The sequence below is a fragment of the Haliaeetus leucocephalus genome, unplaced genomic scaffold, assembly GCF_000737465.1.
Source record: "Haliaeetus leucocephalus isolate CR32 unplaced genomic scaffold, Haliaeetus_leucocephalus-4.0 Scaffold406, whole genome shotgun sequence".
In the NCBI taxonomy this organism is placed as follows: Eukaryota; Metazoa; Chordata; class Aves; order Accipitriformes; family Accipitridae; genus Haliaeetus; species Haliaeetus leucocephalus.
Window position 1 is genome coordinate 9,262,692 of NW_010972842.1, and position 17,519 is coordinate 9,280,210.

At 37.3% G+C, this 17,519-nt stretch overlaps 1 protein-coding gene across 1 annotated transcript in view; it reads left to right on the top strand.

Moving 5' to 3' along the window:
- The window catches only part of USP15 (ubiquitin specific peptidase 15), an 85,487-nt gene that overhangs the window by 10,931 nt on the left and 57,037 nt on the right, over positions 1–17,519 (top strand). Inside the window, exon 2 of the mRNA XM_010574117.1 lies at positions 16,848–16,975. Within this exon, the coding sequence (XP_010572419.1) occupies positions 16,848–16,975 (128 nt within the window). The remainder of the gene's footprint in view (positions 1–16,847; positions 16,976–17,519) is intronic.

Sequence of the window (17,519 nt, forward strand, 5' to 3'; positions counted from 1 at the left end):
GGGCCGGGGGGCTTGCTGGGCCTTCGCGGGGAGAAGGGCCGAAGCAGGGATTGAGGCGGGGGAGGAGAGCTCCGCTAGCCGGCGTTTCTTCCATTCGCCGGGCTGCCGAGAGGAGGAGAGGGCCGCGGCGTCACCTTCAAGTTGTCAGAAATCCTATCTCTACCCGGGTGGGGTGCCCCGAAGGCCGTCCGCGGCCGTGGCGAGCCCTAAGTTTAAATTTTATTTTGACAGTGAGCGGATTAATTGCCCAGGAAACAGCCCCCGAAGGTGCGCACGGGCCCTTGTGGTACCTGTTCCACAGCGAGCGTTTAAAAAGATGTCTTTTCCTGGTCAGTCAGAAAATATTTTGCAGTGTGCATTACAGATTGTCAACAGAACAAGCCATGGTTGAAAATAATTAGGTGATATAAACCCCTCTTCCTGGCACGTATTTAGTAACTGAGCTTCTGTAGTTGTAGTTCTCTGAGGCTAGGAAATGGGCCTTTTTTTTTTTTTTTTTTCTTTTTTAAGGAGGGGGGGGGAAGAAAAGGAACTGACACTTTTTCCACCACTCAACCTCTTCATCTCTTCCTGTGTGAAACTGTCACCCAAAGACAAAGGCTGAAGCGTTTACTTACTGAAAATTAAGTATGAATGCACGAAAGTAGAACTTGCCCACCTCATTTCAGCTGTCATCACTCACTGTTCCAGTTCTATAAAAGACTATATTTAACAGTGTTGATACTGCAGCATGTGTCAGAAGCATACATTCTGATGCATTATTCAAATACTGCTGAGTATATGTTCAGTTTTGGCATACGAACAGACTGCTCTTAAACTGAAAAAGTATAAGCAACAAGAAAAGGGAAATCAATTCACATGGTAGTGTTGAAAATGACCAGCAGTAGTAAAAGGATACTCAGGCTTGTAGTCTCGTAGGAGGTTTGGGTTTTTTTATGGCTCTGTTCGGTACTTCCCGAGTACTAAAAAAAATGTCTGAAACAGTTAATGTTACTCAAAGTGAAAGTAACTTTATGACAAGTTTACATGATGGCTAAACCAGTATGTTTACTGTGCTGTAATTTTTTTTTTTTAGTATGTTAAATATTTTAACGTGAAAAAATCAGTTAAGTGGAAAAAGCTACTAAACATTCTCTGAAAATAAATATATGTAGCTGTGATTATGACACTGATATTAATAAAGTGTTTTAAGGCTGAATAAGCTATGGCAAAGTCCTATGAACTTTGACTCATGAACTATTAAATCTGGGTACATAAATGTGTATACATGTGTGTTCATAGGATTAATACTTAGAGCTATGTATTTAACTTCACAAATTAAGGGGTACGGTTAGTCCAAATGCTTTTTTCAGAGGTATTTTGTCAATAGCTTTTTGATCTTTTGGGGCATCGGTAAGGAAACAGAACTGTTGAAAGTGCTCCAAGTCATGATTCAGAACTGCAATTTTCATTCATGCAATAGTAAATATTGCTGAAAAAATGTGAGCAATGCCATATCAGCTCGTTCTGTTTGAGCTTTAAAGCACTGAAATACAGTCCTTTTAAAATTACTGGCTTATACTGAAAGTCTTTTCCATGCTCTTCAGAATTTAGAGTGTAGAGTACAATAAGCTATATAAGAAAAGTATAAAGCTTTGGGAGTTCCCTCTAAGAAAAAAGGAACTAAAGAATAAGGCAAAGAGAGGCAAGTCTTATATTATCTACAAAGAGGGCATTGAATTTTTTCATTAGTTCTTCATGTGCACTGCAGAGAGAAAGAAGTGAAACTGACTTGAAATGCAATGTTTTTAGAATTAGAGAGTGGAAAAGAATTGATAGAATCAGGAAACATTTGAACAGGCAGGATAGGAAGCTGTAGAATTTGTTTCATTGGATGTTTTTAAGCGTAGCTTGGGGATAGTATAGATTAAAATATATTGCTTCAACAGACAGGCAAGGCTAGTGTCTTATGACTGTTCTGTCCTCAGGGACAAGATTTTGGGCTAGTTTGTCCCAGTGGTCTTTTTTGCATTCTCTTATGGGCAATTAACAAGTTAAATTATTAAACTAGGAGAGACTGAAGATTCTTCCATCTCTCCATTTGTCTTATTTTTCTAAACATACATTAAATAAACATCAAATTTAAGCTTTTCCAAGAAAGAACCTCCTTCATTTATCAGTTGTTTTAAATAGTGTTGATTACTTTTACTAGTGAATTCAGCATAAAAATTACGCTGTCATTCCATGGAACTTGAATTATATGTAAGTCTTTCTTCTTGCACTATTTTCCAAAGGACCTTTAGGTTCTGTGGTTGAAAGACCTAGAATTCTGTTTTGGAGGAGGAGAAATGCTGTATTTCGTTGTATATCTCTCAGTTTTAGGATCTGATACGATTACTTCTCAGTGTTTTGAAATTCTACTGATGCTTGGCCAGTGAGGAGAATTTTTATTGTGTGTGGAGATTCTAACCTCTCATTTAGAAAGACAAAAAATATTGGTTGTTACAGCTGCAGACAAATTTGAACTCAATCAGTGTCTTCCTGTATCTACTCTCAGAAGTTGAAGAGCTGTTGATGTTCATCGATTTTTTTTTTTTTTTTTTTTTAGCCACTGTAAAATTTGCATGACCAGCTGGTCTTGATGATGTTATTGAATGCCTTTGTACCTGCAGTGATATTCTTGAGAACTTTGCCAAGTTTTTCTGTTTTTACAGTGTCACTGAGGTACAGTTTTCAGTACTGAAAGTTATTGATCTTGAAACAGTTTTCTTAAAGAGGTGATGAAGACTCTGTCAATTCTTGTGTGTGATGACTTCTTGTGTGAATATCTGTAATTTCCTCCCCATATTGAGGTATAATTTCTTGTCTTTACCTTTAAGACCACTTCCAGCCCTGCTTTCCCTGTAGTTCCTGTTTTTCTGTGGCTCGCTTAGTCAGAGATGTTGTCTCAGTTACTTAAATATGACATTACAAATGCTTTCATACTCTTAATTGTGCTACCTCTTACACACATTGGCCCTCGGTGGTCTAGAATGTGAGACCATGTTTCTTGGCTTTAAGTATCACCTGCCAGTAAGTGGTTATAGTGGGTCGTAGTGACTAATAATGGCTAACAGCACAGCCTTAGCAGTCAGTTTCACCAATTTCTCTCTCTCTTTCTCCCAGACTTTCCCCACTGTGTTTCTTTCATCTTTTGCTTGCTGTAGCAATTTGTGAGCAGATGAGAATATAGATGTTATTTGTATTTTTAAAAGCAGTAACTTGGAAAAGAATCAGGCTGTTACAGTGGACAAACAACTATCGTGAGGAGTTTCCGTGGTGGCTAAGGGAACAAATGCAATCTTCAGATGTTTGAATAGACAGTACTGAGTAGCAGTACAAAGATGTATTGTGTACAGTAATATATTAGTGAAACCATTCATACTGTCCAGTTCTGGTGTCTGCACGTTACAGAAGGTGTTCATTTGGAATGAGTTCAAAAATCTCAAAATTTAATAGGGAAGGCAGAAGCCTTGCCTTTCAGAGAAGAGCTTTAAGAGCCTTTGTCTGTTTTGATAGAATGTTGAGTCCTGTGCTGAAATACTTACATAAGAAGATGATGTCTTCTAGGATAAGGATTTTGAGAGGCGTAGATAAAGATTTAAGACACTACCTGTAAACTGAAGCTAGTCAGGATTAGACCAGAAGGGAGATGTTGATTTCCAGCCCTGCTAGCCAATGAATTTTGGTGCCAGTCATCACTTTACAGAGTGATGAGATCGATTCTTAATCTGTTCTTGATTTTTAAGACTTGCAAATTATGAAAACTACACAAGTATAGTTTTTTGAGTTCTTTCAGATGTGTCTCTGATACACATCAATTCTGAAGCTCTGGTGAGTCCAGAGGGAATATTGTTGTTATCCATTGAGTACATTTCTTGGAAGGTGAAGAAAATATTCACATTTTTTGCACTGTGAGAATTTTATTGGCTGTTTAATTGTAAAACTCAGTCACTAAAGAGAATAAGTAAAAATTTAAGTGGGGTGAAAATCCTTCCCAGTGAATGATCAGTAGATCTGAAAAGTTCAACCTTAAAGGATTTCCCCTCCAGAAGTGTACTGAAAGAATTTCCCCCACCAAAAATGTATAAGCATTTTAATTCTGGTTGCAATGAAAACTCATGAATCTTGATGAACAGGCATATATAGCCCTACTTGAAAACCCTGCAGTGCCCGTCATTGATGATAACCTTGATGCTGAAGTGCTTAGCTTTAATAGCATTTTACACTGTGGTCTTCTCAGTGTTTTCCACGTCTGATCATCCATCATTGTGCTGTACATGAACAGAATCTAGATTGAACATTAATGGAAGATTTTTACTTGATTTGACTGAGAGCATGATGAGATGTTGCAGACCTGCACCTCCGTAACATTTGGAATAATATCCTAAACTGTTCTGATGGCTTCATATAATGAGAAACAAGGAACGCTATGTTAGCATTCCAAGGATAGAATGGAGCATTGGCTGCTTTTTTTTCCAGATGAGGTTTAAGTTACTGATTTTTTACTTTAAGACCTTGTGGTTGAAGTTTTGTGTTAGATTTATCTCACTGCATGTGGAATGGCGCAGCATTTCACCAGCAGTCTATGAAGATATACAAAATGTTCTGTTTTAAATTCTTCTGGGAGAATACTTGCAATGGAAGTGTGTACATGCAATTTTCTTCTGATAATTGATTAGGCAGGGTGAGAGCATGTTAAAATCATGTTTGTGTCAGGCTTTTGCCAGAAAGTTGGAAGTGCAAACATTGACTTAGGAGTTAGATTTTTTTTAAAGAAAATTCTTTACTTAAATGGAAAATTTGTAAGTGTATACAAAATACTTACATGGTTAATGTTCACACTGAAATTTTAAGCTAAAAATGGAGTCTGTTAATTTTGGCTGTATAAGGCTTTTTGGTCAGCCTCTTGATGGTATGTGTGAAGTGCTGCTTAGGCTATTGTTGCACATTGTGAGAACTGAATATGGGGAGCTGTAGGGAGAATTTGACTGATAAGTTGACTTGAAATCATCTCAGTGCGTTTAGTTCAACAAAGCTTTTATTTCTGAAGAGGAATGTGAAATATTTAGACTAAGATTTCTTAAAAATGGGAGCTAAGCGATATATTTTTTTTCTCTCTTTGATCCCTGGATTTTTTTCTTGTGGATTTACCTACACTTTGAATAAAATGGTGGTTTGGTTTGTATGTGATAAGAGTACAATAATTATCATCATCTTGAACTTTCAAGAACTTGTTAATTCTGAAACAACATTTCATTTTGAAGGCATCTATTAATCATGAGTGTACTTAGTCAAGCAATTTTGGCTAGCCTAATCAGAGTAGAAATACAGGTACAAACCCGTTCTTACTTTCTTATTTTTATAGTTGCAATTGTGCAAGAACAAAAATGGGATGCTGTGACTTTAAACAGGAGTCCTAATTTGCTTTCAGCAACAGGGTTGCTCCACTTTGTCCTCAGTATTGCTTAATCTGTACTCATGCACAGTGAGGAGGGTAAAAAAAAAAAAAAAAAAATCCTCCTCACCTGTCTCTCTGGACAATTTGCACAGTTTTGCTGTTAAAGGCGAAATAGCATGTGTTCAAAACTTATGATGTCCCAGCAGTACACAGTGATGGAATGAGTGTCTCTCTGTGGGGTGTCCTTATTGCATATCAAAGCTAACGGTTTCAATTTTGAAGTCGAAGGGCTGACCTATCAGTCAGTATAAATCAATCTACGTTACGTGTTGTTTAATTCTGTCTATATATAACTGAGGAATGCATTCAGAGCGCTTTTTACAGCAATGGGACATGCCAAGATCATAGTCATACTGTTAAAATATTTTTTTATCAGCCTGAGTGTTAAGGTAAAGAATGAATGTGTTGTACTTCTGTGATGTTGATACTGTGTCAATAAGGTTTGTTAAATCAAAATGTGCAGTAAACCACGGGTGAAGTTAAATTACATCAAAAAATTACAAACCATGGCAGAATTTTAGAAATCAATTAGCAACTCTCCTGCTAATACTGTTATTTTCTTTTGAGCAAACAATCTCCATACATGGTCATGTAGCTGTGAAATTTTAAAACCTGTGTAAATTTATTATCTATTTTTATTATTTGTTGAATTTCGTTTTCAGAGACGAAGGTGCATTTACAAGTGTTGTAATAGCTTCGTTCTTTTGTTCTTGTAAGTTAATGTACAAATGCTATAAGTAGTCCCATTTTGGGCTGCCCTAAGTCTCTACACTTGATCATTCATAATGATACAATCTTTTGTTGGTAATTTTAATTGACTGACCCAATTATATTGGGTTTGCATGGAAAGGTTTTGGTAGCGGGGGAGCTACAGGGGTGGCTTCTGTGAGAAGCTGCTAGAAGCTTCCCCCACGTCCAATAGAGCCAATGCCAGCTGGCTCCAAGATGGACCTGCTGGTGGCCAAGGCCAAGTCCATCAGCAACGGTGGTAGTGCCTCTGGGAGAACAGATTTAAGAAGGGGAAAAAGTTGCTGCTCATCGGCAATTGCAGCTGGAGAGAGGAGTGAGAAGATGTGAGAGGAACAGCCCTGCAGACCCCAGGTCAGCGAAGAGGGAGGGGGAGGAGGTGCTCCAGGTGCCGGAGCAGACATTCCCCTGCAGCCCGTGGGGAAGACCATGGTGAGGCAGGCTGTCCCCCTGCAGCCCAGGGAGGTCCACAGTGGAGCAGATCTCCACCTGCAGCCTGTGGAGGACCCCATGCTGGAGCAGGGGGATGCCCGAAGGAGGCTGTGACCCCGTGGGAAGCCCACGCTGGAGCAGGCTCCTGGCAGGACCTGTGGACCCGTGGAGAGAGGAGCCCACGCTGGAGCAGGTTTGCTGGCAGGACTTGTGATCCTGTGGGGGACCCACGCTGGAGCAGTCTGTGCCTGAAGGACTGCAGCCCTTGGGAGGGACCCAAGCTGGAGCAGTCTGTGCCTGAAGGACTGCAGCCTGTGGAAGGGACCCATGCTGAAGCAGTTTGTGAAGGACCACAGCCCACAGAAAGGACCCACGCTGGAGCAGTTCGCAAAGAACTGCAGCCTGTAGGAAGGACTCATGTTGGAGAAGTTTGTGGAGGACTGTCTCCCGTGGGAGGGACCCCATGGTGGAGCAGGGGAAGAGTGAGGAGTCCTCCCTCTGAGGAGGAAGGAGTGGCAGAGGCAATGTGTGACAAACTGACCCCAAACCCCATTCCCTGTCCCCCTGCGCTGCTGGTGGGGACCAGGTAGAGAAAACTGGGAGTGGAGTTGAGCCGGGAAGGAGGGAGGGGTGGGGGGAAGGTGTTCTAAGATTTAGGTTTTATTTCTCACTATTCTACTCTGATTTGATTGGTAATAAATTAAAAACTAATTTCCCCAAGTCAAGTCTGCATTCCCTGTGACAGTAATTGGTGAGTGACCTCTCCCTGTCCTTGTCTCGACCCACGAGCCTTTCGTTATATTTTCTTTTCGCTGTCAAGTTGAAGAGGGGAGTGATAGAGCGGCTTTGGTTGGCACCTTGCGTCCAACCAGGGTCAACCTGCCATGCCAATATGAACATATATTTGGATATAAAGCATGGATAAGGTAATTGTTTTTTAATATTTGAATATTTTGTATAAGAGTAAAAGGACCAAAATATTTGTTGCTGATATGCCTATATTGGGAAAGATAATAAAATAAGTACTCTGTAATTTTTAGATTATATTGGAGAAATTCTAAGTCCCGTAATTGATGAGAACACAACCAGGAACCAGACTAATGGCCCTTAATCACAGAGATGAGCAGTCCTTTGTAAGTGCCAGAAATAATCACCGTTTCATCCCACTTCAACATGACCCAAAGAATAATAACACCTGCAGCAACTGTTTCTGAAGTGTTGTTGTCTGTAGGGGCTATGTGAGGTTGGAATAACTGATCTAAACTCACCCTTAAGACAGATGTAGTCAGTTTAGTGTCTTCAGCTGAAGCAAGTTTAAAATAGCTGTGACTAACTTTTTAATGTTGGTTTACAATATTTCTAAACAAAGCTTGTTTGCCTCTAACCATGAGAATGAAGTAAAGGATCACATGTTTTTATGTAGCTTTGAGGAATATATTCTTTTACAAGAAAATAATAACTAAAAATAGTTAAAGGTCAAAAGTAATCTGTGCTATGAAAACAACCTGAGTGTAGGAAAACAGGAAGAGGAAGGTAGGTTGAAATGTTAAGCATTGGGCTTTGTAATTGTCAATACTTGTGAAGAAATTGTTCAAATCAAAGAATTATATAAAGAGAAGTTATGCCCAAATCGGAATAGAGTATTGACATATAGCTTCTGTATGGAATGAGCTAGATATGACCAACAGTTATCATTGCTTTTCGAGGAAATGAAGTGATGTGTAATATCAGAAGATATCAAGGAACATTCTAATTCTATTTTTCAACCGCTTTGTGTGATCAATGGACTGCCTGAATTAAGGCTGGAAGATGAGCAAATGCAATCTGTGAGGACCCTCAGACCTCAAGGCCTTTTGTCATCAGCTGCTGCAATAAGAATGTTGTTGGAGTTTATATTTGCAGGGTTCAGAATTTAATTTTCTATTTCATCCTCTGCAGTGATAACACTGAATTAATATGATATCAAAACTTGTGGTGTATCAAAGGGAGAACATACACTTTGGTAAAATACGTTGTTACATGCTCCATTTGTCATTGCATGGGTTTTCCACGTCTTTATTATCAGAACAAATGCCACTGTTGTGGAATGTTCCAAAGGTATTCTGCAAATTTTGATACGTTGCATGTCTGCAAAGGTAGCGAAGACCTTGGTTACACAAGCTCCTCTTGTGCTCTGGAGGGATATAAGGTTTCCATGGAATTGTAGAATATCTCAAGTTGGAAGGGACCCATAAGGATTATTGAGTCCAACTCCCTGCTCCTCGCAGGACTACCTAAAGCTAAACCATATGACTAAGAGCATCATCCAGATGCTCCTTGAACTCTGACAGGCTTGGTGCTGTGAACACTACCCTGGGGAGCTTGTTCCAGTGACCGACCACCCTCTCAGTGAAGAACCTTTTCCTAATGTCCAGTTGAACTTCCCCTGATGCAGCTTCATTCCATTTCCTCATGTTTTATTCTGTATTTGGCATTTCAGGGGACTTGAGAGTATAAATTGTCCCTTGCAGGTTATAATCTCCTTGAGACAGGCAAGAAACATTTTGCGGATGAGAGCAGATGTATCTTACGAAGCAAGCTGAAACTCTACTCAGAAGTAGACACCGAGTAGTGCAGTAGGCCAGTCTTGAACTGGGAACATGTTCATGAACATGTTGCATAGTTGTTTTTTATTCTACTTGCTCAAAGAACATTTAGATCTCTTTAAGGATACATAGTACAACTAAGAGAAAGCGCCTAAAACTAATTAAACTGTAGAAATATTTCCAATATTATTAATACCTGAAATACCATATTTGGGTATAATTTTCAGCAAATCATACATGCATATTTTTGCTTACTTTTAGGTAAAGGTTTGGGGCTATTCTAATATTTATGTATTTCTGTTATCAACTTGTTGACTCTAAGTGACTTCAGCATAATCAAACTTGGTTGTACTGTTTTCATCAAGCCATTTGAGGTGACTGATTTGTTTGAAATGCCTATAAATGTCAAGCATTTGCAGATTTAATCAGTTCACCTTGCTGTGAAGTTGTCTTAGTTTTTAAGGTTTGCCCCTCAAAACAGCGTATTTAGAAATATGAGACAGTTCTCTCCTTCAGTCTCTACTACAAATCCTCCAGGTGTTTACCCCTGAAGATGGGTTGGTTATCTTGCTCACTAGCTTGATGACATCTGAGAGCGCAAAATTTGTGTTTCCTGTTTGAGTGAAATCTTGATTCCATCAGAGTTAAGTAACAAGCATTTCTTAATCCTAGTTTTAAAAAACAGATAGGCCATATTTTTTAACTTTGCTAAGGTGTCCTGGGGTAGCTTTCTTAGTCAGGTCCACAGTTCAAAAAACGTACTGTTAACATTAGACTGGTTTGGAACTCTTTCCTGCATTAGGTAATAATAACAAAAGCAAAACAAGGTACCAAGTTTAATGTACAGACATTTTATGTCTCTGTTTTACTAATGCATTGTACGCTACTTTTGTGTCTGGGACAACACATATTCAGTGAAGTGTATCTGGTCTCAAGTGCATGCTACAAGTTTTTAATAATTTTCCCCTAAAAGTGATCAAGTCTTATGTAAGAAATGAGGTTTTAGCAGATGTAGTTCTGTTTACTTGAGGTATGTCTTTTCCTCTTAAATTACTCTATGTCCCTCGTAGGTAATACTTAGTTTTCAGGTGATTGATTGTATCATGGATATTATCACATTGATGAAAAGATAAATTAAGTTGCCTTCTTAGGGTTTCCCTTCTCTGTTTTGTATAGATGAGTAGTCTTGTTGATCTTGGTGAGAATGCTATATTGAATGCATTTGTAGGATCAAAAGCTACAGTCTATAAATTTCTGATTTTTACTTTTCCCCTTAATGCTGAGAAATCTGTTTTTTAGCTATGTTAAGTGCTTTAGCTGATTGATCCCCAAAGCTGAGCATGGTGTAATTGCAATTTTTTTTTTTTGCAGTATATCCTTCTCGCGTAAAGATGAAGGAAGTGTATGGCATTTGAATGCAAATTTCCATTTTCTCTAATCTTATTGGAGAAGTAGTGTTTCATTTATTGATTAAAAACAAGTTCTTGTAAAGGGAGAAGATTACAGCTAGTGCAAATGTACTCCATAGTAACTCAAAATAACTTCTCACCTGTATCAGATTTCTGTTGAAGTAAAAGTAGCAGAATGCTCATTAAAATGCCTAATATGTATAAAATGTGTGTACATACATGTGCATATGACTGCACATACATAGACGTAGCCAGTAGTTCACTATAAGAATTCACAACAACAGGGTCTGTTAGCATTTTTTAAAATGTATTACTTGGCTATATAAATTCAATAAATCCTTCTTTAGCATGTAATGTGTGTTACCTCAACATTGTGGTAAACTGGTCTACTGAGTTTGTTCTTAAGAATATCTGTCTGAGAATAAAGATTCCATACTTCTTTAAATTAAGAAGTCTAAACAATATTGGTAGATCCTGAGTCAATTAAAAGCAGTTATCTCAAAATAGAAAATAAATTCATTACAGGACTTACATAAGTATCCTGCTTACCTTTGTTTATAAAGGATGTTAAGAGCTGAATATTGGGATAGTGAGGCAGTACTTTCTAAGCTGTAGTCTGTGGTGAGCAAGTAGTTCACTAGGCTGTGGTAAAATGTATAGTGCTGTATCACATCTATAATATTTTTGTTTCAGGATTGATTATTAGAGTATGATGTGGTCTGTAAGAAATCCTGAGAACTGGCAGTGGCTGATTTGCTCCTTATCCTAAAAAATTGATCTTCCTGGTTCACTCTACTTAAAAATCAGTACAGGGAGATAGATACATACTGCTTCATATTACAAGCAGTATTAACCAAAGTATTAAGCTTTGCCCCTGAGTACACACAGATGTCATGATCTTTCCTTTTCAGTCTCTTCATTAATCTTCAGTAGAATGCATCTTGCAGAAAATGCATGCAAACTCTTATTTGTCTGAAAGTAATCAGTTTTAATTATGCTTTACAGATATTAACTTAGTTTTTACAGTTGCAGAATTCATTCTCAGAATAGTGTTTTGCACCCATTTAGCTTCTTTTTTTAATTGTTCCTCTCAGCGCTTTCCATATGTCCAAAATACACTAGTTTAACAAAATACTACTTAGTGAATTCAAGTAAGAAAACAGGAAAGGAGAAGATAAAAAGACAAAGTAATTTAAGTAGCTTTCAAATTTTTGGTGTTCATGTATTCTTCATTCTGCTTTTTTATATTGTACTACTGGACACTTTGCTCAGAGAGTCTCAAACTTGATGTGAATTTTTTAAGATTTGGTTGTCCTTCAATATTTTCTTTCCAGAGAGGGAACTTGACTGTGCTATTCAGTTCTTATCACACTTACATATTTGGTTGATTTATAGGTGACCTTTCAACTTTTTTATGTTAGGAACATTAATCTCTTGTTTGGGTGTGTAAGTACAAATACCTAAATTTGAAGAGAAGTGGTGTAAGTTTTTGCACTTTGTGTTAGGAAACAGAGATGTTACAGCTTTTCAGTTAGGGAGAACTGTGAAGAGATACTGCAGAGCAAAATTTGGTTGGTGGCAAAATTAATTGGATGTGGAAGAGTAGAGTTGATGAAGTGTTGAAATAGGTAATGGTGAACATTTAAAATCTGGAACAGTGGACCCCAAGCTCTCTTGCACTGTTAAGTCCAGTTATCAAAATTTTCTATTAATCACTATGTTACAGGTGTATGATCAGACATTTAACACAAAGCATTTGAAAAGTAATATGGTTCTACAGGAGCAGTAATTTGTTAAGCATTAATTAAAACAATGGGCAGTTTGCCTATATGATAATTTCCCTTCTGTGTAAAATTATAGCTTTGAGTTTCATAGTTCATTCGAATTTAGGTCAAGAAAGTAGAGGCCATGAGATGGCGTAAGGGACAAAGCTGGCAGGTTTGGTGGTAGAATGGCTGCCTGAGGGTGACTGCATTCATAACCACATGCAGTTATGGCTGTTGTGGAATAGTGCTGGATGGCCACAGCGGAAGAGAAAGGTGAGGATGCTGTTGGCCTTGAGTATGTTCATAACACTGAAAACTTTGTGCATAAAGCAAAAGGCAAGGGCATATCAGATTAATCAAATTCGATATCCCTTTTTCCATTTATTAAAGAAAAATTAGTCAAATATCAAGAGGCTGTTGTAAAAGGAATTGGGATTTGTACAGGCAGAGTGAAAGAACTGTTTTTTTGTAAACGTGGGAAGAACTGCTGCTGCTTGTACTTGAAAAAGAAAAAGACACAAATACCAAGGATTCAATTATAATAACATCAGGCTTGTACTGGCAGACTCAGGGTAAAGGAAAAATTATCTTTAATATCAGACTCTATATTCAATTATACATGCACTGTGTAAAGTCACTCCATTTTACATGGTCATACCAATTCAAATTTCCATGGTCGAGTGTACTGTTTGTTTTTTCTCTTCCATGAAATAGAAAATAACACTTGTTTAATTGCAACAGTTAGTTATTTTTTGGTGAAAATTTGTTTGTAGAGATCTGATTTTTCTTTCTTAATTTTCAAGTGGACTATCTTTGTGGTGTTCACTGAATTCTTAAATTCTTACTTATGTGATCTTTAAATTAAACAGGCTAAATTGCCTATTGCAGGCTTTTGTCTGCTTTATTCTCCTCCCCCGCCTCCCATTTCTGGGTAATAGATGAATGTGGCATACCTTGGGCATGAATTGGATAGAGAATCTGTTAGAGAAAACACTTTAAAACCGTTCTGCGTTCACTGCTGAGTCTGTACCTCTGAAAGCATTCTTGCCTTCATTGAACTAGATCATATCTGAAGACATCTGCATCTGCCTAGTGTAGAAAAGGAAGCACGTTATCTCTGTAAAATTTAAACCTAATTTGTTTAAGTTTTTTCTCTCCTTCTACTGCAGTATTGCTTAGGAGGACTTTATGATAGTAAAAATATAACTGAAAGCTTCTAGTAACAAACATACCAAATATTTTAAAGCATACTGGGGAGCTGTTATGATGTTGCTTCACTTCCTCTATCTATTGCGTGATGGCAAACACGATGTTTTGAAGGGGCTGGGCAAGTTTTAAAGTTTATATCTTTGCTTTCATCTGATATTTTAAAAATAGTCATGCTTTTTTTTTTTAATTGAATGCATGTTTTAAATGATAATGCCAAGTTTTAAATTATGTCTAGGTAGTCACATTATATGCCTGTTTGCACAAACTGGTCATTTTTGATAGTTGGAGTTGTTTCTCATTTAATTTCACAACAGTTTGAGGTTTGTAGTTTCATAGGTTTTGCTGTAGTGATCATTAAATTGGCTGCTGTGTTAGAGAACCTGAAAAGTTAAGTTCAGAAAAGGCTTTCACGTAAGACAGTAGGGCTTTACTTGGATACTTTCTTGTGTTGCAAAATGAGGTTGTCTGTACACAAAGATCTGAATTATTTTGAGAAGTTCATTGCTTTGTTAGGTAGTTCTTATAACTTCACTGAACAGCATAGACAATGGAAAGTGATCAAGAAATCAGTACTCTGAGTTTGATTTTTGAAGTGTGAAATATGTGTGGGACTAGAACTTACTAACATTTGAACTAGAAAAGTTTTGCCTTTTTTCATCATTAATAAAGTTCAAACCTGTTTATTTTTGTAATAGCCTGCATTTTTATCCTTTTACTGTGTTTTATGCCAAATTTCACCATCTTTAATGCAGCTTAGCCTTGTTCAGTCTTGTTTCGTATTACATTCTGAATATGCTCTAAACAAAACAAAACTTGTAAAGGGAATTCTGCCACAAAACTGAAATAATCAGTGCTAGGCCAGGCTACTTTAGAATGATTCAATATTGTAAAATCATAGTAATGTTAAGTATCTCATCTTTCTGGACTAGGACTTCAACCATGCTGTTTCATTACCGATTTGGTGGGATACATTGTGCCCAAAACACCCTGTAAAGTCACTGTCTGTTTCTGAGTTTGGTCAGAGTGGAAAAGGGCATTTTTGCAGCAAAATACTTTTCATATACATTTCCTCAGTAGTGTTTAAACCTAAATTTTTTTCAATATAGTTTTGGTTCAGAAAGCAGTTTGAAGCTATTTTCTGACTGCTTTGTTAAGTGTTTAAAATTTCAGAAAGAAATTGTGTGTTGCAAGTTCAAGGACAAAGTTGTGTGCAGAACAGTTTCAGAAGAGACAGTAATTGGTACCAGTTGATGACTCTTGAGCAGTAGTAACAGGTTGTGGTCGTAGAATAGATACAAGACCAAGTGTTACTCCATGAGATGGTGAAGGTACATGCTCCAGAGTATGCCTGGCATTGGTGCAGTAAGGGAGAAATTTGGTCCCTAACCAGCATTCTTGTACTAACAGAACTATGTCTATAGTAGTTGAGACACAGCTCTGCCTTTGCTATTTATGTTTGCTTAGGGTAGTTACAAGCTAAGGCTAGGAGTAATTTGTTCACACACTCATAATTACTGTTGATGTAATATTTTGAATCAAGACTGTTTACCATGTGAATTAGGGTGCTGTTGTCACAGATGTTGTAAAGTTGCCTTTGAGACCTTAGTCTCTGATGTTTTTGAAGAAATGTAAGGGAAGTAAGTATCCAAAAGCCTGTGGTGATCTTATGTATAGCTTTCTAAAGCCTTCTTCCTCTTACTTTCCAAAGGACTTTTACTTATAGATTCACACACTTAAGAGTACATTCTGTAGAAACTGAAAAACTGGGCTTATTGAGAAGAGAATCTGATAAGTTGACTACAAAGGATCCCACTTACTCAGTACTACTCAGTTGTAATGCCTTCTTTACCAGAGGTTTGCTAGCAGTACTGCTGGAGACTGACTCCAGGCTCGATCTGTGTGTGTGAGAGAGAAAAACTGGACTTGAGAAGAAGAAATAAGTCAAGACTTACAATTTGTGCTTCTAAATGATGTAACTATAATAAGAATTAACAAACTTAAGATACATAAGGCCCCACTAATGGTTTGGGTTTTTTTAAATCTCTTCAGTAAAATGTATACTCGAGCAATGTTTTTGTACCTCTTTGGTTACAAGAGTTGTGGGTGCTGTTTTTGTTTTGTGTTTTTCCATGGCGTTCATGAGTAACTCCTGCAGAATGATTGCCTAATAAAGCTATATATATTAGCAGGCTAGGAGTTGAATCACCAGGAAGTTTTGAGATGTCTTAAAGGCTCAATAGCATATTATTGGTATGCTGCAAATAAGAGTTCAATAGTCAAATACTGGAGAAAAGAATGACGATTACCTATGATCTTTAGTTTGACCTAGCGTTTCATCCTGATAGCGATACTCTGACATGTACTAGGTTAGTAACAAAAGGGTTGGTACAGAACAGACAGGAGGAGATGGGTACTTTTAGGAAAGAGAAATAATGAAGGTGGTATCTTTAAAAAAAAATAAACAGTCTGAGGATCACTGAACAAATTTGTTATCTTAATCTTAAAGAAATTCTGGACAAAAAGATACAAAATGTAGGTATCGCTGCACTTGGTAAAAGCCAGACTGGCAACAGTTTAATCTGGGTAGAAATACTGTGGAGCTGAGTTTAGAGATATCCCTTTATATGGAAGTGTGAAGTTGATAATTATATGTAGGATGAACATCTAGTGCTGCCTCAAAAGCAGAACATTTACTGTATGTGTTGACGCTGACTCAAAGGAAGAAAACACTTAGACTCTGGTTCTTGACAGGACATCAGAGTTCTAAAGTTTTTCAACTTGCATATGAATTTTATAAATAAAACTCCAGCAGGAAAAAATCTTTCACTAAAAGTTCTCTCTCATTTTTTAAAGGGCTATCTAATTATAAAGATTTAACTTGAATCTCCTGAATTCACAAATTGAGAACAGGAATTAAAGCTGATGATATTTCATCCTAAAAAGGGAAATGCTTTTTGAGCTTGCCATTCTTCAACTTCTGATATGCTGTATTGGCCATCTTGCAAAACTGTACTTGCCCACCGTGATTACTGTGATCTTTAATTGCCCATGGTTAAAGTCCTTGCTGGTAGGACATGCTGATAATGGTTAGCAGACCAGACAGAAAAACATTCTCCATTCTGCAAGGCTGATGGATGCAAGTACCTTAATATGAATTAATCAGTACTGTAGGAAGTGGTAGCATGCCAATAATTAACTTGTTTGTCTTCTTCCATTTAAGGTACCTAGTGGATAGTCGCTGGTTCAAACAGTGGAAAAAATATGTTGGTTTTGACAGCTGGGACAAATACCAGATGGGAGATCAGAATGTGTACCCTGGTCCTATTGATAATTCTGGACTTCTTAAAGGTAACTTCTTCTGACTGTGTAATAAGCCAATACTAACATTTAGTACAAATTTGTCACAGATTGTTCATCTTTTGTAGTTGATAGTGTACATGAATCTCAGTATTTATGAAGGTGAAACTGTTTGTTGGTTTGTTTTCACACTGTGACAAGGGAAGTAGAATAGATTTCCCTAACAAATTAAAAATTTTAAATAAAATTAGTGGAACTTCTTTGCAATGGTTACAGAATATTTAATAATGTACAAATTACTGGTTTATAATGATATTTTGGAATACTTCAGGAGTTAAAATTTAGTCAAGTTGACAAATAGCTAGCCTGAGTTCACTAAGATTTTTTTTTTTTAGCTTAACTAAATTGGTTGATTTAAAATAATATTTTTAACTTGAACTCTAAAATTTAATTTTGTAAATGGGCCCCAAGCCCTTACTATGATTATGGAACAATTGAGGAAGAGGTATTACGCAGTTCAGTGATAATATAAAGTGGTGTGAAATGATAGAGGATAATTTCCTAATTTTGGGGGGGGTCTTCTGAGTATAGTTAA